This window comes from Carassius carassius, chromosome 46, assembly GCF_963082965.1.
Source record: "Carassius carassius chromosome 46, fCarCar2.1, whole genome shotgun sequence".
Classification (NCBI taxonomy): Eukaryota; Metazoa; Chordata; class Actinopteri; order Cypriniformes; family Cyprinidae; genus Carassius; species Carassius carassius.
Genome location: NC_081800.1, coordinates 13,540,073 through 13,565,834, shown reverse-complemented (window position 1 = coordinate 13,565,834; position 25,762 = coordinate 13,540,073). Strand labels below are relative to the sequence as shown.

The following is a 25,762-nucleotide window of genomic DNA, read 5'->3' as shown; positions in this document are numbered from 1 at the left end:
AAAAAAAAGAAAGAAAAAAAAAACAATCACCTATACCATTGCATGTTTCAGAGAAGGCAAAATAAAACCAGCTTATACTCTGGTTACACAGTGTTAACAGTGCAACAGTTCATCCTATTCCTTCATAAAAAGGATACTGCACACTCTAATTTAACAATACAGCAAGGAAATCAATAAATAGGTCAGCACAATTAAAAAAAAAATAAAGAATGATAATTTAAAATGAAATTTAAAAAAAGCTGTAGGTTTGTTGTACTTATCAACATAACCAAATAATAAGACCAATAATACAAGCAGGAAATATTACTATTGTAATAGTTCACTGTAAAATAGAATATATAACTAATATTTTTGTTTTAAAGAACAACTGTAAAATTATGGTACTAATTGTCTTAATTTCAACCGTTATACAACCTAATATAGATTTTAATTTGGCAGAAAACCACAGGGAGACTGTAACATTTTGTAAAATCCCAACTTTAGTTTAATTTTGATTAATAATGCATCCCTACAAATAAAAGTCCCTTTTCGAGTTGTTCTGCAGTTTCCAGCAGTGGTAAACCAATACTTTGTGTGTGTAGTCCAAAGTCATACATCCAATCCCTAAACAGACCAGTAGTTCATAACACTGATGAATCAGTTCAGTCAAACCACATATCAGTTTATATCCAGACTTCCATATTTCCACTTTAAACATGCAAACAACTTCAGTTTCTAAACACTCAATCACTAATAACCACTATAAGTCTGATTCTTTGAAAAACCTCTCAAACTTGTCCAAGTACTCGGGCCGATGTGGGAGGAGGAAGTAATGGGTACTGCTGACTTGCTTCCCATTTTCCATGATGGGTAGAATACAGGGGCTACGGGGAGCCGGCAAGCCCTCACAGCTCTGCTTGTATTGAGCCTTACTGACATACTCCGGATAAGGAGCAAAGCTTCTAGTAGGAGGCATTACCCCATTGATGTAAATCGGGAGACTTTTTGGACTAATGGTACGTGGTATGACCTGAGGGATGGGCTCCCTGGGCTGCACTTTGGGAGGTTTGTCCGCATCAAAGTCATCGGTTGACAGCCGCCTGCTGTCCGTGCTCTCACTGAAGCGAGGACGGATTGGGATGCGAGGCGGGACTTCGGGTTTCTCCTGTGGGTGGCTGTGCGGAAAATGGTGAAGGGTTGGCCTGAAGTTTGCTGCCTTTAAGGATCCTGCAGGGCCGGAAAAGGAGCGATGCAGCTGGCGCTTGGGTCTGTCTTGGTTTTGTGTTATTGTCTGCTCCCACTGAGTTTTCACCCCGCACTGATGTTCTTGAAACCCTTCATGATATGCAAAGTTTATATGACCGTTTGCCCGAAAACTGCCCCTCCCCTGTAAGCCGTGCTGGAAAGACGAGGTTTTAGGCACTAAACTCTGGCTCTCAGAGGTGCTGGAAAAAAACTCCACCTCGTTGTCTTCTGCTTCATCAGAGGACATGTCACCTATGTCCGGGAGGGGTGGGAGGGGCTTAGTTGTTCTCCTGGGCGAACAAGGGGGTATGTGTTCATAAACTGACAGTTTCTCTAAGGACGGAACCACCTGGTCTCCCGCAGCTGGGTGACACTGAGAGGAAAACAGCAGCTGTGTAGGATTGGGAGTCCTGGGAGATAGACATTGAGGAGAACAAGAGCCAGACGTCCTTCCTGTGAAGTAAAATACAGAGAAAAGAAAATTAGGATTTGAGCCCAAACCCTCTAACATGACGTACACACTGAATGCTGTCATAAACCTCATTCAAGTTATTTTTCAATGGCTCTATCTCCTTAGATGGTGTCAGTCTCAACATAGGGAGTTTATCAAAGGATTCACTTATCAGCAGAGCAAATGACAATCGTACACTTCCTATAACCTTCTGCGCTTCCCGAGAAACATCCGAAACAGGCTTCAAGAACAGAGGGTGACCAGATTGTGATATAGTTGATAAAATTCAATATCAAGCACTCACTTACTTTCAAAGCCCACATTTGCAGAGTTCTGTTGATACATTCTCAAGCTGTGGTCCATGGACTCCGAACCAAATCCAAAAAACAGCCTACAAGAAGACAAAAAAATGGAAGGCGTCAATTCTGGTGACTGGAGAAGTAGATCCCCCATAATACAGTTTGTTGAACTGAAGATTGCATTTACACTCACTTATCCATGGTGTCATGGTCATGGTGTTGATCCCAGTGTGGCTGGCCTGAGGCCATAATGTTTAAGAGAGTGGAGGCTAGTTCAGGCCTGTGAGGGTCTCCACCTTCCTTAAACCTGCAGAACTCATAATCCAACTATGGGTAACAAAGACAGGCTTTGTACTATTCACTTTTCCAACAACAATGGGAGAAACTGTATGAAGAAAGAAAAGAAAAAAAAAGTTGTATGAATATAGGTGACAACAGAAAATATTTTACAATAAATAAAACTCTAACACTAAATCGATCAAAAGTGACCGTAACGTTTAACAAAAGATTTTTGATTTCAAATAAACGCTGTTATTACTTTAAAAAATACAATGTTTACACAAAGATTTTAAGCATCACAAATGTTTTCAACATTGATATTAAGAAATTATTGTTAAGCACCAAATCCGAATATATTAGAATGATTTCTGAACGATCGTGTGATACTGAAGACTCCAACTCTAAATTACCCATTTAAACAGGAAGAAAAAAATATTTCTTTGAAGAAATTGATTTGTCTTGCAAAAGCCACATTTGCCTTTTTCCATGGTTTAAAACAGACCGGCAAGCCGATATAACATAAGCTGTGGTGATGCAACACTAGTTCTTGAAGACATTACACCAAAACACAATAAAGCATCTGTACTAGAAAACAAATCCATTCAGTGGGAAATGTGCTGGAATGCTCAAGCAAAAGTCCAAATGTAATCAATGAAATACCCATGCAGGCTCCATTATGCAACTTATCACATGCTCTGCCTCAGTCAGAACGGTGAAAGGCAGAAACTAACAATCGTCAATTCTCCCAGTAAAGACCTCGATGCAGATGTGACGCTAAAGCATAAATGATTCTTTGTGCGTTTGTGTGGGGGAGAGTGCCTGTGCATTTTCAACATCAGTCAGTTCTTCTCCAGGAGGATAAAGCTCTGCCATAAAGGCATGAAAGAGGTGTGAGGTAGGACGTCACCAGGGGGCCTGGGACAGCAGCCAAACAGAACGTTCTGATCCACTTCTCAGAGGAATAGCATCTGCAATGCCATAAAGTACAGTGGGGCAAATTACACATTAAAACCCTATACAACAGAAGGACACAAAATTAAGCTTTCACTACAAAGCCCCACTTCGACAAAACTTTTTTTTTTTCTCTGTGGAAAACAACTGTTTTACAGAAAAGTATGATTAAAATTCTTCTTTCTTCCACAACTTTAGGCTAAAATAAAAGCCTATAATTCTTCATTCCTATTTTGATAGATATATATATATATATATATATATATATATATATATATATATATATATATATGATAAATTTGAAACAAAATCATATCTGAGGATGAGAGCTAATGTGTGTGTTTTTTTTGATCCGGACACAAAATTACCAGCTAACATTAATTGACTGATCATATCAGCAGCACAGTCAGGTGAAATCACGATCAAACTAATTAGATTTGCTATAAAAGCAGGGAAGAAGCGCTTCCAGTCATTGTGTTCTTGTTAGCAATGATTACCTGCAAAGAAACACATGCAGCCATCATCACTTTGCAACAAAATGGCCTCACGTGCAAGAAAATTGCTACAAAGAATACTGCACCTGAAAGACAATTTACTGGATCATCAATAACTTCAAGGAGAAAGGTTCGACTTCAGTGAAGTCTTAAGGATGTCCCAGAGTGTCCAGCAATTGCCAGGAGCATCTCCTCCTGAGGGGTCAGCTACAGAATCGTGTCAGCAGAAGACTGGTGCAAGGTTATCTTCTCTGTAGCTCCCTTCCGACGGTTTAGGGACATCTGGAAAATCGATTGTTCGTAGAAGAAAAGGTTAAACGCTACCATGAGTCCAGTGTTGTGTCAACATTGAAGCATCCTGAGACCATCCATGTGTGGGGTTGCTTTTCAAACAAGGAGTGGGCACTCTCATAATTCTGCCCAAAACACTGCCATGAATAAAGAAGGGCATCAAAGTCCTGCAAGAGCGACTACTTCTTCCACTGATCCATAAGCAATGTGGTGCTGATCAGTGCATTTTCCAGCATGAATGGAGCACCATGTCATGAAGCAGGAGAAGTGGCTAGAAGATCATTCTATTGAAACTTTGGATCCGTCGCCAAGCAACTCCTTGGATCTCAATCCCATAGTGAACCTGTGGTCAGTCCTCAAAAGGCCAGTGGACAAGCAGAAGTGCACGGATTGTGATCAACTCCGAGAACTAAGGCAAGAATGGATCGCCATCAGTCAGGATTTGGCCCAGAATCTGATACTGAGCAAATTGTAGACGTTATGAAGAACTTTAAATACTTTTTGTGTGTGTGTGTGTGTGTGCAAATAAAAGCCTTTAAAAACTTATATGCTTATCATGGTTTTTGAGTACCATAGAAACATGGAAAAATAAATCTACAAAGCAGCTAACTTTGCAAAACACAATTTATGTCGCTGCCAAAACTTTTGCTCATGACTGTGTATATACACATTTTTTTTTTCTATTGAGTTATTCTGAAACATCACCATACCTCACCTTAATCATTTCCTTTAATTATATAATAGATATGCAATAATATATAATTAACACCCATCAGACACTCCCGCTTAATTAAAAAGATCCCAATCCCCTCTAAATCACTAGGCCTACATGACAGACTAGAAAGATAAACACCTAAAAAAAACAGAAGCACATCTAATAGTGGGCACTGTGACTAGATGTACAGCTAGTTATGAATTATGGTATATGCAGTGATATTTGATACTTTTTCCGTTGTGCATTGCTGGCGAGGTTTCATAATACAAGTAAATTAAACAAAAATAGGTTACAGAAAAGCAGAATCAGCTGGAGGCACGAGGATGTCAGGCGCACTCGCCAACACGACGTCAATTCATAAGAGAAGAGTTGCAAGAGTTCATACAGCTGTTGTAAAAAATTATAAACTAGACTACTACCACACAGGACAGATTGTACTCAGCTGGTTGCGGTCTTGTAAACAGTTTTTAGGAGTGACGTAGGGCACATTGCAAAGTATGAAATAGCATGTGGATTTTCTACATCTATTTCAACACACCCACTGACAAACCCTTTCTGACTCAGGTGCGACTCATCTCATATTATATTCCAGTCCAAAGAACAACTAATATAGGAGTTGCACATAAGTTACACTGTGAATTGCACTGAACATTTTTTACATATTCATTTGAAACATAAAAACATAGGCAACAAGCTACTTACAGGTTAAATGTTCCGTAGTTGTTCCTCCCTTTAATATCCAATCCAACTTCGACGAGTGCTGTGAGTAATCCCGTGTATCTTAATAAAACAGTCACAACGATGTATTAAACAAAACTCACGTGTAGTAAAACACTCCGCCGCTCAACTCTCCTCTTTCATCATGGAAAACATTGAGCTGGAAACTATTTATAAGGACTGTCTACGTCAGACCGTAGGCACCGCCCACTGTCTTAAAGGCGCCGTTTTGTGCAACCTCGTGTGGCTTGTGACGAAACACGTTTTGAGTTCATATGTACTTATGAATATGAGTTATTTGACAAAATCTTGTATGGACAAAATGGTACGAATTCTAATTCAGTTTAGCATATTAATAATATGAATGCTATATAAAATCATTGAGATGACCTAGCAATTAAGTTATATTCTCATTATGTTGCATGTTGTGGTGTCTCAAATCCGGTGTTGCCATTTCCATGGCTCGTTTATTAAATAAAACCCAAATGTAGCCGGTGAGGTGGCAATTAGTAGAGGGCGTGGCCAGGTAGGTAGAGGGTTTTTAAGCGGGCACCTCTAGGGAGGCCTAGAGAGGAGGTCCAATCTATTGTGTGGAATTGTGTTGTTTGGTAGCCTTCCCTGGTGTGGTGGTGTACAGACGTGGTGTGGTTGAGAAGGTAGGCCAAGCAAATATTGATTGTTTTTGTACGAAACTAGTTTCATATTTATGAAGACTTTTATTTAATTCGGGAATTGTTTTAATGCAGATGCCAAATAGTGTGGATTTGTAGGCCGCTGGTCACGCCCGTTTCCATCTTGGAAGTTAGTCCAGGATTAGTGGTGGTGTTGCAGGTAATTTGAGGTTTTTTATAGTGTTTGTAAGTGTCTTGGTTTTATTTTCGAACAAGATTAAAGAAATGCGTTTTGTGGTTATTTTTGTGTATTAATTTGTATTGTTAATGTTTTTGTATTAGGGTTAGGGTTTTTGTATTAGGTTTAGTTGATCGCTGTTCTTGAGTTTTTGTTTTGATTTTCCCATCTAGCCAGTACCGATAGGTGTGCGCTGTATGCCCCCAGCGCTATGTGTATAGATGTTGTGAATCGTACTGGCTAGTGGGGTGTTTCCTCTTTTTATTTTTTTCTTGTTTGAACCTCACTTCCCAGCCTCGTGTTGCCAGCCAACTCTTGTACTCTTTGTACTATATTGATGCTTTGAATCACACCAACCATTTGCATGAGACTTAAGTTTGCAGTGGAGTGGATTTCTTGGTGTTGGTCTGAGTATGTTTTATATTTATCTAATATGATTTTGGGGTTGGTGTCATTTACTTTGTAACTTTACTTGGAAATTGTGGTGTGTGCTAAAGTTGGGATTGTATAGGGGTCCATAAGAGGTTGGCTGGCTAGTTACATCGTTTATGGGGGGGGGAATGAGTTTTTGCTCTACAATGTAGTTTCTTTTTTTGATTATATATATATATATATATATATATATATATATATATTGTTGTTTTTTTATTTGCCAATAAATTTGTTTAATTTTTTGAGAACATTGTAGTTCATTTCCTTTTGGTCTCCCCTTATTTAAAGGAAGTGGCCCGTTGGTAACACAAACATGGCCAGAATACAGTCCCATAACACAACATGAATTTCTCCAGATGTTTAGCATTTCTGGTCGAGGTGAGAAGAGCAAGAGAAATAGCTACTAACAAGTTTCCACATTTCCACAAGACTGTACACATTATTATTTTCATGATAACTCAAGAATGAACTTTCTTTTTTTTTTCTTTTTATTTTTTTTTTTTTTTGCAGAAAGATGCAATTCGTCAAAATCAGATCAGTTATGTTAAGAAATTAATATGAAGTATATGCAAAAACTTTACTTTTGGTGAGGCAAGTCGCTTATTGTGAGATTGTTCTGTCAGACCAATTACTTGTTTTCCTAGAAAGATCTGGCAACACTTCTCAAATCCAAACCACTGTAAGGATGTTCCTTTAAACTTTCCACATGCACAGGCTGCATTAGGGAGGTACACGTGGTCAGGTCTAGCTGTCATATCATGTGGGCGTAGAAAATGGGAGAGGGTGGAACTTTCTGTGGAAGTTGCTCGTTTCCGCTGGATCTTTCTTCCACATGGAGAAAGCTAGAATGCAAACAGCTCTGAGGCTGTTACAGAAAAAGGGTTTTACTAACGTGTAATGAATCACGTCCACTCTAGTCACAGAAGACGGCTTCACGTAATCCATTAATAAGGCTGAATAAAAACGTCAGACTCAGACATACATTTCATTCACTCTTAGGAGAGTATGAATAAATCATTCTGACAAATTGCATAAGGGAAACCGCATCACAATAACACTCTTTGAAAAAATAGCATGCTAACTTAACAGATGAATGTTTGAACTATAAATCATTGTAGACAACTCGCCGCTCAGCAGCATTTTGATGTGCTGTTTGTGTCCCTGAAGCCCCTGATGAGTGTTGAGAGAGGCTGGGGCCACAGGGAGACTTGATCAGTGACCTTTCCTGTCTTAGAGTTCTCTCAACTGATTGCTCAACTTAACACAATCATAAAAATGACACACAATCTTGGCATCATCTTAATTAACAGAAAATGATTATGGTTTTATTGATCAGGAAGGAAATAAAAATATATTGCAATCAGTAATAAGCTGGAACACTACATGCTCTGAAAATACTATAACCATAGTTAAAGTCTTTGCTGTAATCAATGTTATTTTAGGTCTATCAGAGTATTTATTGATATTTTGAACAGATTTTATTTTTATATTTTCATTTTCATTTAAGTTTTAGCAATTTTGGTATGCACTTATTTGCTTTAAACTGCCTTAATTTATATTCAGTTTTAGTCATTTCAGTACAAAGACTTGTTTTTTAGTAACTTGCCAAGGAAACATTTCTAATTTTTGTTTCAGTTTAAGTTTTTCAGTTACCTAAAAGTATTTTAATAGTTTTGATTACCAATAATAGCACTGGTTGTATTGTATTGTATCTGCAGTCACATAATATATTTTAAGCAGCTTTTAACAACTTCCTGTGAAAGTCATGAACAGGTACCCCTTGGGCCTAATGACAACCCCAAAATTATTCTTGAGAAACAGCTTATCTGGAATATTGGGCATTTCTGGGAATAAGCTGTGGGTGTGTGGTCAAAATGAAGTGCTCCCAGGTAGGCGAATACAGTGCAGAGCAAGTTCTGAAAACCACAATGACTTCTACAGGACCTTTTGCATCTCCTGATGCAAAATTCATCCAAATGCAAAATGAACTGATGTAACTGCTATTTTAGCCATGCTTATCTGAAGCACAGTGTAAACTGCAAGGCAAATGTTTTACAAGGATGACTGCTCTCTGTGCATGTTTTGTCAATTCACAGAGTGCTTCCCTTGACGTACACATACATCTTTTCACTCTCTGTTCTAGATGTTCCGCCCGAGTTCTCATGAATGATGGCAGCCTGAAAATTCACTAGAGAGCAATAAGGAAAGGAACAAGTAGGTAACTGATAGCATTTCCTCTGTCCTGATTACATAGTCTTTATTTCTAGAGGCAACTGAAGAAAACAACCGAATGGAAATTACATTATTGCATGGGAGGAGATCTCTGCCTAAAATCATTTGGATACTAAATCAATAAAAATCTTATAACATAATAAAATTTGAATCTGAATCCAAAAACACTTTGAACTCATCTTTGGATATGAGATGTGCAAAATTACATTTTTATTGTCATTTCTGTTAATGTTTTAGGTGTTGTTTGCACAATATTGTTTAATAGTGTGTCAAATACTATAACCATTACTTTTACCTCTTTTACATCGGCCTGATTTAATTTAGGTGGAGGAACCTGACAGGGCTGTTGAGTAGCTTTCTCATTTTTTTCTTATGAGTAAGTCTCTTTGTAACCAAGATCACTAGTGAGCTTCACTCTATAGGCGGGGTCTTGCAAACACACTGCTTGCCCCCGTCACTAGCACCACTGTACTGCTGCATCTCACGCAGTCTAAAGAATCTATTGAAAGGAGATAAAATAACAGAGATTCAAGAATGCCGTTAGATGGACTTATATCAGAATAGGATAATAAAAGTTTTTTTTTTTTTTTAAATGAATGTCACTAGAGAGACTTCTGGTCTGGTTTCACAGACAAGGCTTAGTTAAGCCAGGATAAGGCCATAGTTAAATTAGGACATTTAAGTATTTTTTATAAATGTGCCTTAGAGAAAATATTACTAGGGTGCATTTTGAGACAAATCAATAGCACTAACATATTTTAAGATATGTCAGTGCAAGTTTCTTACAGTCAAAACAGGATATGCATTGCCTTGTCTGTGAACTGTGGTTATATATTTTTATATACATAGACAGATGTTCAATAGTTTGGGGTCAGTATGATTTTTATTTATCCAAATAAATGTGTACTTTTATTGAGCAAGAACACAATAAATTAATAAAAGTGACAGGAACTAAATGTTGTTCTTCTGAAATGTTCAATCATCAAAGAATCCTGAAAAAGATATACTGTATCACAGTTTCCACAAAAAAAATATTACATTAAGAATATCAAGCAGCACAACTGTTTTCAACACTGATAATAATAAGGAATATTTATTTACATTGTTATTTCATGCATGATGAAAACAGCCCCACTTTCAGGATATGTCATAAGACAAATTATAACAAAGTTGGAAATTCAAATAGTCCTAAAGATTGATTTAGAAATATTTGCATTTCATCATGTTCTGTGTATTGAGCAAAGGTTGCTGGGATGTAATATGCATACCACTCAAAACTCCAATGACATAAACTGCTTGTTAACATATAAAAACATATTGTTGGGCTTTTAATATTTAATGGAAAGTTTAACTCCACACAGTTTCTTCAATAAATGAGCCGGTTAACTTGAGGGGAGCATCTCTGAATCACTTTAATGCGACCTTGAGTGGCATTGAACAGTTGCAGAGAGATAAAGTGCGGCACTATCAACCATCCTAAGCTGGACCAAAGAGCAAACGGAAGTATAGATGTGTATTTTTCTACCAAAGCAGCAGCTCATACAAAAAAGTGGTTGTATTATACAGATAACAAAAACATGAGGCAAAATGCGTATCTATTCCCCCTTTCATTCAAGTACTTTAGCTCACTAAATCACAACGGCCACTCTCAAGAGGAGTCTGGGACCAACACTCACACACAAACACTGAGCTCCAGTAACACAAATACAAAGGCATTCATTCTCAAGTCACGCACAATTTCCCAGGATTCTAAGGGAACGTAGACAAAGGGAGTCATTTAATTGAATAAGTGTGCTAGAAAGTAGCAAATGATTTAAGGACAAAAAATAAATAAAACCAAATGATTTCATGGTAACAGAAACTATGAAAGGCAATTTATGCTGGATAATAGAAAGAAAGAAAAAAAGGTAATTACTGCTGTTTGCCTGGGATACAGCAATAAAAGGACGGGTCACTCAATTACCATGGTTCCAGGCAACAGAAAGGGCATGAGGTTTGTTCACCCAGAGAGGTGGCCTCCGCAGAGCATTGTGAAGAAATGACCAGCACGTTAATTTCCTCCAAAAGTGTCTTTTTTTCTTTAAACTGAGCTCCAAAGACTCAAAGAGGAATACAAAAGAGGCATGGACCATCTTAAGGAGAGGGTGATGTGTTTTGACTGCTGAAACACACTAATTCCAAAGTTAAAACATTATCCTAAAACAACAACATCTGAGATTAATTTTGTGCTTTTAAGGACATTTACATTAGCACACCAAGGCATTACCAGGTCATCACTGCATTTAAAAAATGTGCAAATAAATTCTACCATAAAATAAAATGAAACATCAAAATGACCTGTTCTTGGTAAAATTATAATGAAACCCACATGACCTCTGTAGAAACAATTCAGCTCAAAATCTACAACATGACAGCTAGAGAGACAGAATTTCTGTAAAACCGCAATTCTTCTTGATAAAAAAAAAATTATAATTCTTGAACACCAAATAATCATAATAGAATGATTTCTGAAGAGTCATGTGACACTGAAGACTGGAGTAATGATGCTGAAAATTCAGCTCTCCCATCACAGAAATAAATAACATAAATAGATAAATAGATATAATATTTCACAATATTACAGTTTTTATCTGTATTTTTGAATCAAATAAATGCAACCCCGGTGAGTATAATAGACATTAAAAAATCATGCTGACCATACTGTTGTGTTTATGGCTTTATTCTTACTGAAGGCCAAAAGAGATTAAAAGTGAAAAGTGAGAGGGAGTGACTAGTCATGTGTGGAAAGGAGTATCCGGTTGTAAATACAGAAGCGGTCTGTCTATTTTGACCTAGAGATTTCCTCTGAGGTCCCAGCCAGAGGAATCCTGTTTTGGAATCCAGGAGGCTGCTGCTGCCTCCACATTTTTCAGCCAACACTCACCTCACAAGCTACATCCTGTGACTCACCACATTAGGCACAGTTTCTGGCCTGGATTTTTTCCTTATTTCATCAGTGTGAACTACATACATCAAAAGAATGGATTTTGAAAGCCATTTGCAGATGTTCAGGATGCCACTCAAAGATTTAGAACATGCACTTTTTGAAGTTCAGTTTTTCCTTAGTCTTCCTGTGACTTATAGCTCACCCTATTTAACCTTTTTAACTCCCACTCACCAATTTTTCAGAAAGCACATTGCTTCCCCAGAACTGACCACAAAGAAAAACAATTCTTCTGGATGGATAGTTTGCTGTTTCAGCTTCTGTTATGAGAGAAAACATGATAAGAACCATTTGCCATGAGTGGGTTATTCAAGAGTTTTAGTTTAATAGCAGAATTGCATAATAAAGTGCTGTTTTGAATGACTTTTGTGCCAGATAGATATAAACCCTATTGACCCCTGCTGGGCATTAATATCTGTGAACCAGACTGGAGATTTTATAATAATACAAATTACACCATGGAAATCATATGTGTGTAACTTTTAGAAGACGTGCATAGCAGAATATCCGTATATAGTGACATCACAAAACCTAAATAACTAACTAAGCATATCACACAGCCCTGTAAAAACGTGATTGTACTTCCAGATGATAAAAAGCCTGCCTTTGTTTGAGTCGACAGCTGTATTTTATGAGTCACAAGGTTCTCAAGCTGAGTTCATGATGATGCATGCTGGTTTCGAGTGGAAATCATTTGTTATTCACTTTGGCCATGCTGATCAGATGTCATAGCAAAAAGAAAATATTCTGTTGGCTACTGCTCACACAAATAATCAGATCCATCTGGGCAATGCTCATGTTAGATGTGGGAGCTAGCCGTCATCTGATTCATTACACAACCAGTGAGTTCAATGTTCACACTCCTGCACAGTCATAACAAAACTATGCTTGTTTAAAAGTGGCCAGTGTGCAGAGTGACGCAATGTGGTATATCCTGTATTTTAGACATTGTGGCAAGAAGAGATTATTTATATGACAATTTCTGAGTCATTTGGGGCAGAGGTATAAAAATACAAGTTTTATCCCCTGGCTCCTTATATGAGAGAATTAAATAATGACTTCAACAGAGTGCCTTAACCACAAAGCTTATAGAGATAAAATAAAGGGTTTTTTTTTTTTGTTAGCTTTACTGTTTGGACTTCCGTTTTGCCCCAACTGTAAATTTATGTGTAATTAATTTGTACATACGTTGAATCCATTATTTAAGAATGATTTTACATACTCTAACATGTAAAAAGCTGCAGTTGGTAAGATTATGCTCACCAAGGCTGCATTTATTTAATCAAGAATACATTAAAACAGTAATATTTTGAAATATTATTATAATTTAAAACTGTTTTATATTTTATTTAAAAATATTTTATTAATGCAATTTACTAAAGTCTTCAGTGTCACATGATTCTTAAGAAATTGTTCCAACATACTGATTTGTTGCTCTAGAAATTTCTTATTGATATCAATTTTGAAAATGTTTGTGCTGCTTAATATTTTTTGGGAAGTGTGATACATTTTTTTTTATTATTATTAATTCAAGATTCTTTGATGAAACGAAAGTTCAAAAGATCTGCATTTATTTGAAACAGAAATAGTTTGTAATATTATAAATGTCTTTATTTTCACTTTAGATCAATTTATTGCATCCTTACTGAATAAAAGTACACATTTATTTAAAAAAAAAAAAAAAAAAGCATTCTTTCTGCTTGTGTTTCAAAGCCAATATTTAAACCATAATTTTTTTAAGGAAGAAAAACAGGCTCAATGTACCTATTTACATAAAGCGTTTTGTAAAGCAAAGTTTTGGATGTGGTGTTCATGAAGAAATTCATAAAGGTTTTTTACCTACATCAAATGCAATGCTCTTGTAATCTGTTCAAGTAAACTGCCCACAACCAAGATAACCTTCCCACAAAGTCAGCAAACTAACAAAGATGGGAACTGTGTGGACAGACTGCAAGGTTATGACACCCTACAACTCCCAAACTGAAACGCCATTTACATTTATTGACTAATGTTAAAAAAAAAAAAAAAAAAGATATCTGTTATTTAATTATAGATAGCTTTATTATCACACCATTAAAGTTTATATTTCAGTGTATATCAGTGATTATTTGTAATTTCGGTTGTTTTAAAATGTGCTGCTAAATTGTTGAGCTCCTTACACACTGTAATTACAAATCTGGATTATAATATATCAGATTTATTTATTTATTTTAACTAATAAAAATGTTGGCTTCTTAGCATATGCAGACAATCTACACTTGCAACCTAATAAATTAGAATGTTGTGGACAAGTTCATTTATTTTAGTATTTCAACTCAAACTGTGAAACTCCTGTATTAAAAATTCAATGCACACAGACTGAAGTAGTTAACGTCTTTGGTTCTTTTAATTGTGATGATTTTGGCTCACATTTAACAAAAACCCACCAATTCATTCTCTCAACAAATTATAATACTTTATTAGACCAATAAAAAAACATTTTTAGTGAATTGTTGGCCTTCTGGAAAGTATTAATTTAGGCCTATTGTACATGCACTCAATACTTGGTAGGGGCTTCCTTTAGCTTTAATTATTGCCTCAATTCAGCGTGGCATGGAGGTGATCAGTTTGTGGCACTGCTGAGGTGGTATGGAAGACCAGGTTTCTTTGACAGTGGCCTTCAGCTCATCTGCATTTTTTGGTCTCTTGTTTCTCATTTTCCTCTTGACAATACCCCATAGATTCTGTCTGGGGTTTAGGTCTGGTGAGTTTTCTGGCCAGTCAAGCACACTAACACCATGGTCATTTAACCAACTTTTGGTGCTTTTGGCAGTGTGGGCAGGTGCCAAATCCTGCTGGAAAATGAAATCAGCATCTTCAAAGAGCTAGTCAGCAGAAGGAAGCATGAAGTGCTCCAAAATTTAAACAGGTGCAGTGACTTTGGTTTTCAAAAAACACAATGGACCAACACCAGCAGATGAGATTGCATCCCAAATCATCACAGACTGTGGAAACTTAACCCTGGACTTTGGACCACTGGGCAACAGTCCAGTTCTTCTTCTCCTTAGCCCAGGTAAGACACCTCTGATGTTGTCTGTGTTTCAGCAAATTCCTTGACACGTCTGTGTGTGGTGGCTCTTGATGCCTTGACCCCAGCCTCAGTCCATTCCTTGTGAAGTTCACTCAAATTCTTGAATCGATTTTGCTTGACAATCCTCATAAGGCTGCAGTTCTCTCAGTTGGCTCACTTTTTCCTTCCACTCAACTTTCTGTTAACATGCTTGGATACAGCACTCTGTGAAGAGCCAGCTTGTTTGGCAATGAATGTTTGTGGCTTACCCTCCTTGTGAAGGGTGTCAATGATTGTCTTTTGACAACTGCCAGATCAGCAGTCTTCCCCATGATTGTGTAGCCTAGTGAACCAAACTGAGAGACCATTTTGAAGGTTCAATGTTTTGAGTTGATTAGCTGATTGGCAGGCCACCATTTTCTTATTTCTTGAGATAATGAATTGATGGGCTTTTGTTAAATGTGAGCCAAAATCATCACAATTAAAAGAACCAAGTCTTAAACTACTTAAGTCTGTGTGCATTGAATACATAATAATACATAAGTTTCACAATTTTAGTTGAATTACTGAAATAAATTAACTGTTTAACGACATTCTAATTTATTGGGATGCACCTGTACTTAAAGGCATAGTTCACCCAAAAAAGGAAAATGTACTCACTTTCAGGCCATCCAAGATGTAAATGTATTTGTCTTTCTCTTTATCTTAATCAGAACAGATTTGGAGAAATATAAAATTGATATTACTTGCTCACCAATGGATCCTCTGCAGTTAATGGGTGTTGTTAGAATGAAAGTTCAAATCTTCCGTAACATTAAAGTCTTTACTGTCACTTTTGTTAAATTTAATGCATCTCCGAGCTGAATAAAATATTACTTTCTTTAAAAAACATTTACTGACCCCTAACTTGTTAACGGTAGTGAACATGAAGACATTGCTCTTTTTACTCAATCCAAATAGATTTTCTTTACAGAGTACTCACAAACACCCTCTACAGGACAGTATTAAAAGCAATTTGCAGGATTTGCTGGCTAGGAAAATTGTGAAATAAAAAATACGTTTGTTTATTTTAAAAAGCCATGAAAACAAGAACCAATATCTCCGCATCATTGATACTTAAAACAGGACATAAATGAGCGATATTACAGAGGTGAAAGAAGGCAGACTTAGTGAGAGAAGAAATGTGGGGAACGAAGGAAAGAGAAGAATTGAAAACTGTATCCAGGTTTTTAACTGTGGTGGAAGGTCGAACAAGATGCCAATGATGTTAACACTGTCACCACTGTCTCCTGATGAAGGTCGTGTGACCGAAACGTTGTGCGATTAAAATTTATTTTGCAAGTTAAGATAGTGGGCGGGAGTACCTTATATGTTAACACTGTCACCACAGAAATGAGCTACTATTTTAGGTGAATCAACAAGAAGTAGATATGTTTTATCAGTATTGAGTTTGAGAGAGTTACTGGACATCCAAACAAGCATTTATACCATTGGTACAAGCAGATATGGAGTTAGTGGGGAAATGAGTTATGTTGAGAATAGATATAGAGTTGGGTGTCATCTGCATATGTGGAAGTTGAAGCCATGATGACGGATAATATTACCTAATGGGAGCATGTAGATGTTGAAGAGTAAAGGAACAAAAACATATCCCTGGGGAACACCGTGTGAGACAGAAGCAGAAGTGGACTTAGCCTGGCAGATACAGATGCAATGCTGATGGTCAGACAGGTAGGAAGTAATAGGGCAGTTTAAAAAAGAAAGAAAGAAAGAAAGAAATGAATGAATACATAAGAATATTAATACCAACTTTGTTCTCTTTTGTGAAATGGCTAAGGGAACTAAATTACATTTTAACATGTTAAGCTCTAAAAAATATGATTTCACTAGCTGAATAAATTTTAAGATCTACCATTAAACCTTCTGAAGTTGGAAAACAATATGGATTTATTTTGATGAAAAATTGAAAAAAGAAGTCTCAAAAGACAGAAACAAAAGGCCAGAGCTAAAACTTAAGAGCCCCTTCCAGATTAGTGACCCAATATAATTATAATCAGCATCACATCATCATCCAATGAGGTTAAATTTCAACATCCTGTGCAAGCCTGAACTCACTAATAAAAGAAGTCACTCTTTCTATTAATTCACTATCAGCTAATTAGATTTAGTGTACCTTCGTCCACCAGCCCAGTGATGAATCAGATCCAAATCATGGCAGGATTTGGCTAGCAGAGCAAAAGAGCTTTCCGCCTCGTTTCTCCAGTTCCCTCTGACAAAGGAGTGAGCAAAATGATAGAACCCCACCTATCAGAGAAGACAGGGCTGACACAACACAGAGAGACACGCAGCACACGCACACCGCAAACATATTAAACACATCCTACTGGTTCCAGATGTTGAATGTGGATGACATCGCCAATCACACCGCTGTCAATCAGCCCCTGAAATGTTGAACAAAAAAATGTTCTCTTCTGCCTGAGACCTGCTATAGTTGTTTATTAAGACTTAAAGAAAAGTGTAACTACTTTAATTCTGTGGATGACAGGGTCGTATCGGAGAACATGGCACACTGTGAGCATGACACCACTCTGAATGCAAGCCTCTACAATCTCTGTGCAGTCCTCCTCTGTAACCTTAAAAACCATAATAAAATAATCAATAATATTATGTAATAATAAAATTAAATCATAAACATATCATGGACAATACTACAGATGTCTGTAATTCAAGAGAGTGAAGAGGAACAATCTAGTTCAATGTGGTTTAATGTAGTTTTGAAAATCTTTTATACTAATATAGTTCTAGTAACATTTTTCACAAACATTGTGAATGATTAATTTACAAATATCATTAAGTGTTTGGGGAATCACATCACATAGTCAGAATATACTGTATTTCTCCTCTGTTCCCAGCTCCAACCACGATAACATGATGACATTATAGCAGATCCCTGCTGATTTAACAGCACTGGGGTTGAACACGATAATGTTAACACCTGGGGAATAAGCTATATATTTCTTTATTAGGGTGTTTTACTATCATTTGCCTTAAGCTTCCCTTCTTGGTGGAGATTCTTAAAACCTTTGAACTTTTCTCCAATGGAATGTGATATTTTGAATGTTGTCTATTAAACATCCGCCAGTTACTTTAGAGATGTTGGAGGAGGGATTCTACTTCTCCCTCTTTTCTCCATAATATTCAAATCTGGTGATTGAACTGGCCAGGGCAGATGTTGAAGTTTATTTTGGTGCTCCATCGCATTTTAACACTGGTGTCTGATTCAAGTTTTAGCATATGCAGCTCTTTATTAAATGTTGGCACTGTGAAGTTCCCTTTGGTTGTTTTTTGTGGAAAGGTCTTCAGTGTGAATATTAATGTTTGCTCTCACTTTGCAGCAGAAGTTCTGTGTTGTTTGGACACAATCTTAGTGTTTGAGGCACCCTGTGATCCACTTTCAATTTTTGTCCACTATTTTTCTTCGCTGATGAACTCTTGCCATACTTTGTGTACGTACTCATAATCATAAATACTGTTCTTTTTAAATCACAAAAAATTGGGCTCATAAGTTTAGACACTCATGCTAAACTGGCTTTTTGGAAGTTTGATAAGTCGCTTGTGCTAAACACTGTTAAACAAAACTTATACTATGAGAATATAGACATCCAAAAGATAAGTGAAAGATAATTGCAAGGTATCTTTTTATATATATATATATATATATATATATATATATATATATATATATATATGTATATATGTAGCTTTCACAAATTATATGTCCTAATAATGGATGTTTACATTATTTATGTCCAAAATGTTAAGTTACTTTCTTGTTTACATTTGAGCAATGAAGTTTAATTACACAAGAGCAACACTTGAACGAACTTGCCATCATTTACTGGTCATGTCGTTCCAAACCCGGATACATTTCTTCCATGGAATGCATAATATTTTTAACTAACTTACATTACACACACACACACACTCAAACAAACAAACCCGAAAAATCTCCAATTAATGAATGAACAGTTTATTTTAGTCAGATATTTTTAATGACATTTGCATTGAATGGCAATTAGTATCTTTTTCTTACATTTTGCATTTAATTTATTATTTAATTTAACTTTCATTTGTTTGTTAATTTGTTAGCTGGATGAATATAAGGTTTTGCATCAAAGTCAGTGATCCTTTTTATGGATGTGCATGATAAATTCAGTTTTAAGATTTGCAATTTAAAGTAACTGTCCAGTTTAATGCATCCTTGCTAAATAAAAGTTTATTTATTTATTTATTTTTAATCTCACTGACCTCAAACTTTTAAATGGTAGTGTATGATTTTACATAATTCATTCTGCTTATTCTTTTCAAGGCCCACTTTTTCTTTAAGAAAAAAAAAAGTTTTGTAAAACAGATTCAATCTACCTATTTACATAGAGCAGGGTTTTTTTTAACCTTCAAAAGTATCAAATACAATGCACTGTTCCAGTAACCTGCCCACAAAGTCAGCAAACTAACAAGGATGGGAACTGTGTGGACAGAATGCAAGGTTATGACTCCCTTCAACACATGTCACCTCTCCCAGTCTGAAACACCATTTACATTTAGTGACTAATGTATAAAGTTGCCATTATATAACTATAGAATATTTTATTACCACATCGTCAAAGTTTATATTTCATGTGTTTCAATCATCATTTGTCATTGCTGTTGGTACATTATACTAAATGGTTTAGCTCCTCACACACTATCATTTTAAATAACTGAAAATCTGGACTGCAATAAATGGGGAAAATAACATATAGGCTTCTAGGCATATGCAGACAATCCACTTAATTTGACTGTCAGCCACTGAAAGATAAACAGATGAAAATGTAAAATCCATTTTTTTTTCTAAAATATTTGATGACTATATTGCTGTGTAATAAGACACAATTTCCTCGTCTCATTGTTTGATGTATTTAGGTGATAAATTAAGTAATGCTGTATTATTTTATGTCCTGGAATGACCTTATATAGACAATGATGTAATGGTTACAAATGTGGTTTTTTTTATAACACAAATAAAAAATTTTGTTATAAAAAAAGTGTTGTAATATTCATCCAATAGTATTGTGAGTGTTAGGCTGGAAAGTTATGTGTGTGCACAGAGACGAATTTAGTATTAAAGATATAAGAATGAGACTGCGCTAAATATCACTCTACAAATAACTTATCTGTGCTCAAAAAAGAGAAGAAAACATGTATTAGAGAAATTTTTTAAATAAGTAAAATATTTCCACTTCTAGAGAGAGAAACTGAAATAATTCAATGTATTTTTATAACAAAATGTCCCTCCTGGGGCATTAATTTATCATAATGAGAAAGAACCGACAAGGCATGAGTCTTCTGGATAAAGTTGTAATTATTTGTAACTTCAGATTTGACTTTACCTGAGAATAATAAAAAAGTAGAGGTTTCAAGTTATGCACCATAAAAAATACATTCAATCTGAACAAAAGTGACAACATACAATGATTTTATTTAGGTAATTAATAATTCCTCATAGTCATTTTGATGACACAACAATCTAGGTAAACTTAAAAATGAAACAATCAGTTTTACATTAATAATTCAAGTATCTTTCATACATAAAATGCAAGAAATGTGATTCAACATTTACTGTCGTTTTATAATTCCTCTGAATAAAACAGACAACACATTTGACACAGTTGGTCTATTTCTAAAATGAATATGTAGTGAAATATAAAATAAATCCACACTGTGTAGATTTGGTTTTCTCATACATAAAAACATTTAACTGCTCTCTCCTTCACATGGGTAGTCACAGAACACAACCCTGCTTTCCATGCGTGCGCGTTCAGCAGCAAACACTAGCTTATGACTTGCTAATGTCTCTTTAGGACCTGACCTAATCCGAGATGGGTCCTTATGCTATAATGAGAAAGAGAAAGGAAGCCTCAGGAGTGATCATATGAGATAAACATTGAGAAAACTATCTTCCAGATCCAACGTCTTACCTTCACAGCTGCAATGAAGGAGTCGATAAGGTGATAATCTGCTGCCCCGTGACCCCCAGTACCAAAGTTACCTGGAACTTTCATGTCTGCGGTGTATTTTGTGGTCTTTCTAGTAAGGAAGTCGAACACTTTGATCTCATATCCATTGTAGGACAGTTCCCCCTTGTGAAAGAAAGAGCAAATAGATGTTAAATCTCTTTACAGCCATCAAAAAGCTGAAATGGTGACACAAATGAACATGATGTCCAACCTTACTACCATGGATAGATGTTTTGCGAAGACATATTTCCTCTGTAAATGCTACCATGGTGAATGCAGCAGTCAAGCCTCCTTCAAATTCCATGTTCACTACCTGCAATAAATCAAAAACAGAATACATTCTACTTTGTGGACAAGTGGAAAGGGAACATCTGACAGGCAAGTGTATAGGAGATACTCCAACCTGATTTGAGCACACATCGTTGTCACATTCATACACACAGCGGCCGTAAGGTCCTGTTCTGAGGGCTTCAGTCACAGATTCAATATCAGGAACTGAGTTGGAGCAAATCACTGACACTGGCCAGCCAACACCTCCCTGATTTATCAAGAAAATGTAATCCATAAAAGATTTGTTCTTTTTGGGCTATATACATCATATGAATATAAACTTCATTAAGCAGAGTAAAGAAAGTAATGTTGTGTCGCTTTTACAAAATTTTGGGGGCTTTAAGATGTTTTTAAAGGCTGCAGAATTATTTTATGAATAGAAAGTTTAAAAGAACAACATGCATTTAAAATATAAATAATTTGAAATATATTAAATATCTTTACTTAATTTAATTTACTTATCAATTTAATGTGTCCCAGCTGAATAAAAACCTTACTGACCACCAACTTGTGAAAATTAGTATACATGAATACATTACTCTTTTCACTTGATCCAAGTAGATTTTCTTTGCCGAGTATGCACAATCCCCCTCTACAGGACAGTCTATACAGCGATTCGCAGCATTTGCTGGCTAGGAAAATTGTGAAATACATATATATATATATATATATATATATATGTTTTTACATTTATATTTTGTAATTCATTTTGTTTTCCATTTAATATAAAAAAGTAATAATAATAATACAAAATAAAAAAATAAAAAAGACCAACCTTGTTCTCTTTTGTGAAGTGGCTAAGAGACCCAAATGATGAAACTTTGATACACCTGTAAAATAAAACCTTTAATTTTTAACCTCCCAAAAAATATTTAAGATCTACCTTAAAACTTACAAATATTGATACATAAAGAAGCTAGAAAAAATGACTTGGATTTAATTTGATGATAATTCACAAAGTATTTCACTCAGTCTTTCTGTTAATTTACTAACACTTTTCTTCAGCTCCAACACATGTACACGAGTCATGTTACAATACAAGTGTACCTTCGTCCACCAGCCCAGTGATGAATCAGATCCAAATCATGGCAGGATTTGGCTAGCAGAGCAAAAGAGCTTTCCGCCTCGTTTCTCCAGTTCCCTCTGACAAAGGAGTGAGCAAAATGATAGAACCCCACCTATCAGAGAAGACAGGGCTGACACAACACAGAGAGACACGCAGCACACGCACACCGCAAACATATTAAACACATCCTACTGGTTCCAGATGTTGAATGTGGATGACATCGCCAATCACACCGCTGTCAATCAGCCCCTGAAATGTTGAACAAAAAAAAATGTTCTCTTCTGCCTGAGACCTGCTATAGTTGTTTATTAAGACTTAAAGAAAAGTGTAACTACTTTAATTCTGTGGATGACAGGGTCGTATCGGAGAACATGGCACACTGTGAGCATGACACCACTCTGAATGCAAGCCTCTACAATCTCTGTGCAGTCCTCCTCTGTAACCTTAAAAACCATAATAAAATAATACTTATTTTATATAATAATAATAAATAAAATACCTATAAAATAAAACCATACACAAATCATGGACAATACCACAAGTGACTGTGGGTCAATGAATTATAAGTCTAGTTTATGTATTCTTTATATTCATGTTGGTAAATATTTATGCCATTTTGAAGCTTAAAATGTATCAACTCTAAAAATGTCATGTGGTTTAACATATTTTCCTTACATCTCTTCCAGAAATTTTTTTTATATATTTTTAATGTATATAATAACATTTTTATGTAGAAACAAATTTCTCAAAGTATTTTTCTATGTTAATTTACAAATATTATTAAGTTTTTGGGGAATCACGTGACATGACATTTTATAACCTAAAATATCCTTGCCTTGTTGTCATAAATAATTTGGATAAAAGCGTCTGCTAAATGCATACATTTATAAATAATAATGAATGATTTTGACAAAACTACTTAATAAGGATCCCCCCCCCCCCAAAAAAAAATACTTTTTTTTTCTTCCAAGATGATATCAGGACAGTTGACAACCTTTTTTTTGCCCTTAAAAATGTCTAAACTTTAATTCAGAAATATGCTTATGACAGAAGAGGATCCTTCAGATAATGTATGCAAGAACTGCATTTTTAAAATGCTTTTAAAACAAATAATAGAGCCCTAAAAAAAAAAAGCATCATGTCATGGTGCCTTATTGCAAACACTTACAGCCATTGGTTTTTCCAGCAATACATGGTAGCCTTTCTTAGCTAAAGCCACGGCAGGGTCCTGAAGAACAATAAAATGGTTGGACAATGAACCCATTCAAAAGCAGAAAAAAATAAGTGCAAGTTATGCATTAACCAGTAAAAAAAAAAAAATAGCTAAGCACACCATGCTGACTGTCAGAAGTCAGTATCATGTGAACATTGACCAACCACACATGGAAATCACATACCTTGTGAAGACGATCAGGAGAGCAGATCAATACTGCATCTGCAAATTTCTCTTTCTCTACTATGCAATGCCAATCTATGTGAAAACAAAAAAAAATCAAGGCACTTCAAAAGGAAACAGATGCATTAATGTTACTGTAACAGAAAGCCAGACATACCATTGAAAGTGTTTTCATCAGCTACTTTGTGACGTGCCTGAAGTTTCTTTCGAGCAAAATCCCTGGGGTCAGCAATTCCCACAACCTGAGAGTTATTGTCAAGGATATGTTTATTCACATGCCGATGAAACAGCAGAACTGATGTCTGTTAAAGCGAGATTAAAACAGAAGTCATACCCGCATTCGCTCAGGAAAGATCACAGCATAGTTCGAATAATTTTCTCCTCTGTTACCAGCTCCAACCACGATAACATCCACAGGTGATGACATTATAGCAGATCCCTGCTGACATTAACAACACACAGACTTATAATTTTAAATATTTAAAAAAAAAATCTTCCTACAACCAAATTATTAATAAATACTAGATATACCTACATAATTTGAACTATTATCTTACATAGTCCCTTTGACATAATACCATGCAAAACAGACTGAAGATCTGTAAGGTTGAGACTTTGCTTTATAGGTGTGTTTATAAACTACACAGCATTATAAAGGTCAGTGTTACTCTATGATGGGTTAGATACTGGTTACCAGAGTGCAGTAAATAATTAAGCCATTTTTTAGCATGGTATTGATAATAAACCATTTTTTTTGCAGTGTCAAACAATATACTGTGTTCATCTGAAAACACTGAAGTGAGCTGTCGTTTGTAAACGGGTCAAACGCTCTGTTATGTAGAAATAAATGAAGGTATCATGCATTCTCAAGTGTTACCTTGTTACCAACGAAATCCCAGTGCGCTTTAACAAATCGGAATTATCGGTCCTGAATCTGGATTGTATGCTTCAAGTGCTTGGTTACGTGTATAAATACAAACTTAAAATATATTCAAATACAAGTAAGAGTTCAAATATATATGAATTCAAGTAAAACAGAGCGCTCGGCCCATTCACAGTCTTGCAAGGTTACTTCCTTGTTTACGTTTGAGCGATGACGTTCAAATTACGCAAGAGCAACGCCTGATCAAAGACGGTAGAAAGGAGTTGGGGAGCTATGACGTCAGTTTGTAGGCGGATCGGCTGTTAGCGGTCGCACTGGTTCCCTCGACAAAAAGTTTTTTTCATAGGCTTTTGGATTATCGCAAAGAATAAGATCTCTGTTCAAACATAGCCATCGAGATAATCTTCACAAAATAATATACGTTTTATGAATTCTGAAGCCTAAATACAGACGGCAGAGCTAAACAGCTAAAATTAGTGTATAAACGAACTACAGCACACGAATCACCACCACCACCACGCTTCCAATTTATTTTTAGAAACATTTTCCATGATAATTATTTACTCTGTCGATTAATTTTAATCCATTTTTTATTAATTTTAATTTCCGATATAGCACGTGAAGGCAGCATAGGCCTACATTACAAAGAAACACGACTCGTGTATGTGAGTTTTAAACATCTGAGTTGGATTAGGATTAGGAAATCGCTGTAAAATCTTTATGTTTATAAGTAAAATGCAATTTAAGGAATAAACAGTTTATTTGAGTCGGATCTTTTCGATGATATTTAGCCTACACTGAATGAATTAATATATTTCTTACATCAGTTTGAACTGCTTTTGTTTTCTGTCTAAAGTCTGTATTATTCCTTATTTCACGTTGCATCTATTTGCTTCCTTTCTCATTCGATCTATATTTGGCTTTACAGATTCTAAATGTAATCCTTCAGAAAAATTTAAATCTGATATTAAGTGAGATTAATACCGAGAAGTATCGCAGTGCTCCCTCTTGTGGATTGAATCTGTAATGAGTAATAACTTTTCATTCAGTTTAATTTAACACACT

The 25,762-nt window shown here is 35.8% G+C and overlaps 3 protein-coding genes across 7 annotated transcripts; all 3 read right to left on the bottom strand.

Annotated features, from left to right (window-relative positions):
• On the bottom strand, positions 1-5,577 carry LOC132129483 (ERBB receptor feedback inhibitor 1-like). Its single transcript, XM_059541102.1, has 4 exons — positions 5,407-5,577; positions 2,168-2,359; positions 1,984-2,066; positions 1-1,677 (listed from the first exon to the last, which is right to left on the bottom strand). The coding sequence occupies exons 2-4, from the start codon at positions 2,221-2,223 to the stop codon at positions 740-742; spliced, it is 1,077 nt and encodes a 358-aa protein (XP_059397085.1). The 5' UTR covers positions 2,224-2,359; positions 5,407-5,577; the 3' UTR covers positions 1-739.
• Positions 5,578-17,120: 11,543 nt separating this feature from the next.
• LOC132129017 (uncharacterized oxidoreductase SP_1686-like) lies at positions 17,121-17,614 on the bottom strand. Its single transcript, XM_059540416.1, has 3 exons — positions 17,492-17,614; positions 17,351-17,407; positions 17,121-17,270 (listed from the first exon to the last, which is right to left on the bottom strand). The coding sequence occupies exons 1-3, from the start codon at positions 17,609-17,611 to the stop codon at positions 17,121-17,123; spliced, it is 327 nt and encodes a 108-aa protein (XP_059396399.1). The 5' UTR covers positions 17,612-17,614.
• A 3,080-nt stretch (positions 17,615-20,694) lies between these two features.
• Positions 20,695-24,916, bottom strand: LOC132128901 (4-carboxy-2-hydroxymuconate-6-semialdehyde dehydrogenase-like). 5 transcript variants are annotated; one of them, XM_059540293.1, is made up of 14 exons: positions 24,692-24,916; positions 24,149-24,256; positions 23,972-24,056; positions 23,816-23,889; positions 23,587-23,646; positions 22,754-22,861; positions 22,611-22,667; positions 22,400-22,530; positions 22,128-22,182; positions 21,892-21,984; positions 21,426-21,560; positions 21,234-21,335; positions 20,984-21,145; positions 20,695-20,897 (listed from the first exon to the last, which is right to left on the bottom strand). In XM_059540293.1, exons 2-14 carry the CDS (start codon positions 24,239-24,241, stop codon positions 20,760-20,762), a joined length of 1,293 nt encoding a protein of 430 aa, XP_059396276.1. In that variant the 5' UTR covers positions 24,242-24,256; positions 24,692-24,916; the 3' UTR covers positions 20,695-20,759. The 5 variants fall into 5 exon arrangements, with proteins under 5 accessions (XP_059396276.1, XP_059396277.1, XP_059396275.1 ...); XM_059540294.1 differs by having other exon boundaries at positions 24,149-24,253; XM_059540292.1 differs by lacking the exon at positions 24,692-24,916 and adding an exon at positions 24,372-24,410 and having other exon boundaries at positions 24,149-24,253.
• Between the last annotated feature and the right edge of the window lie 846 nt (positions 24,917-25,762).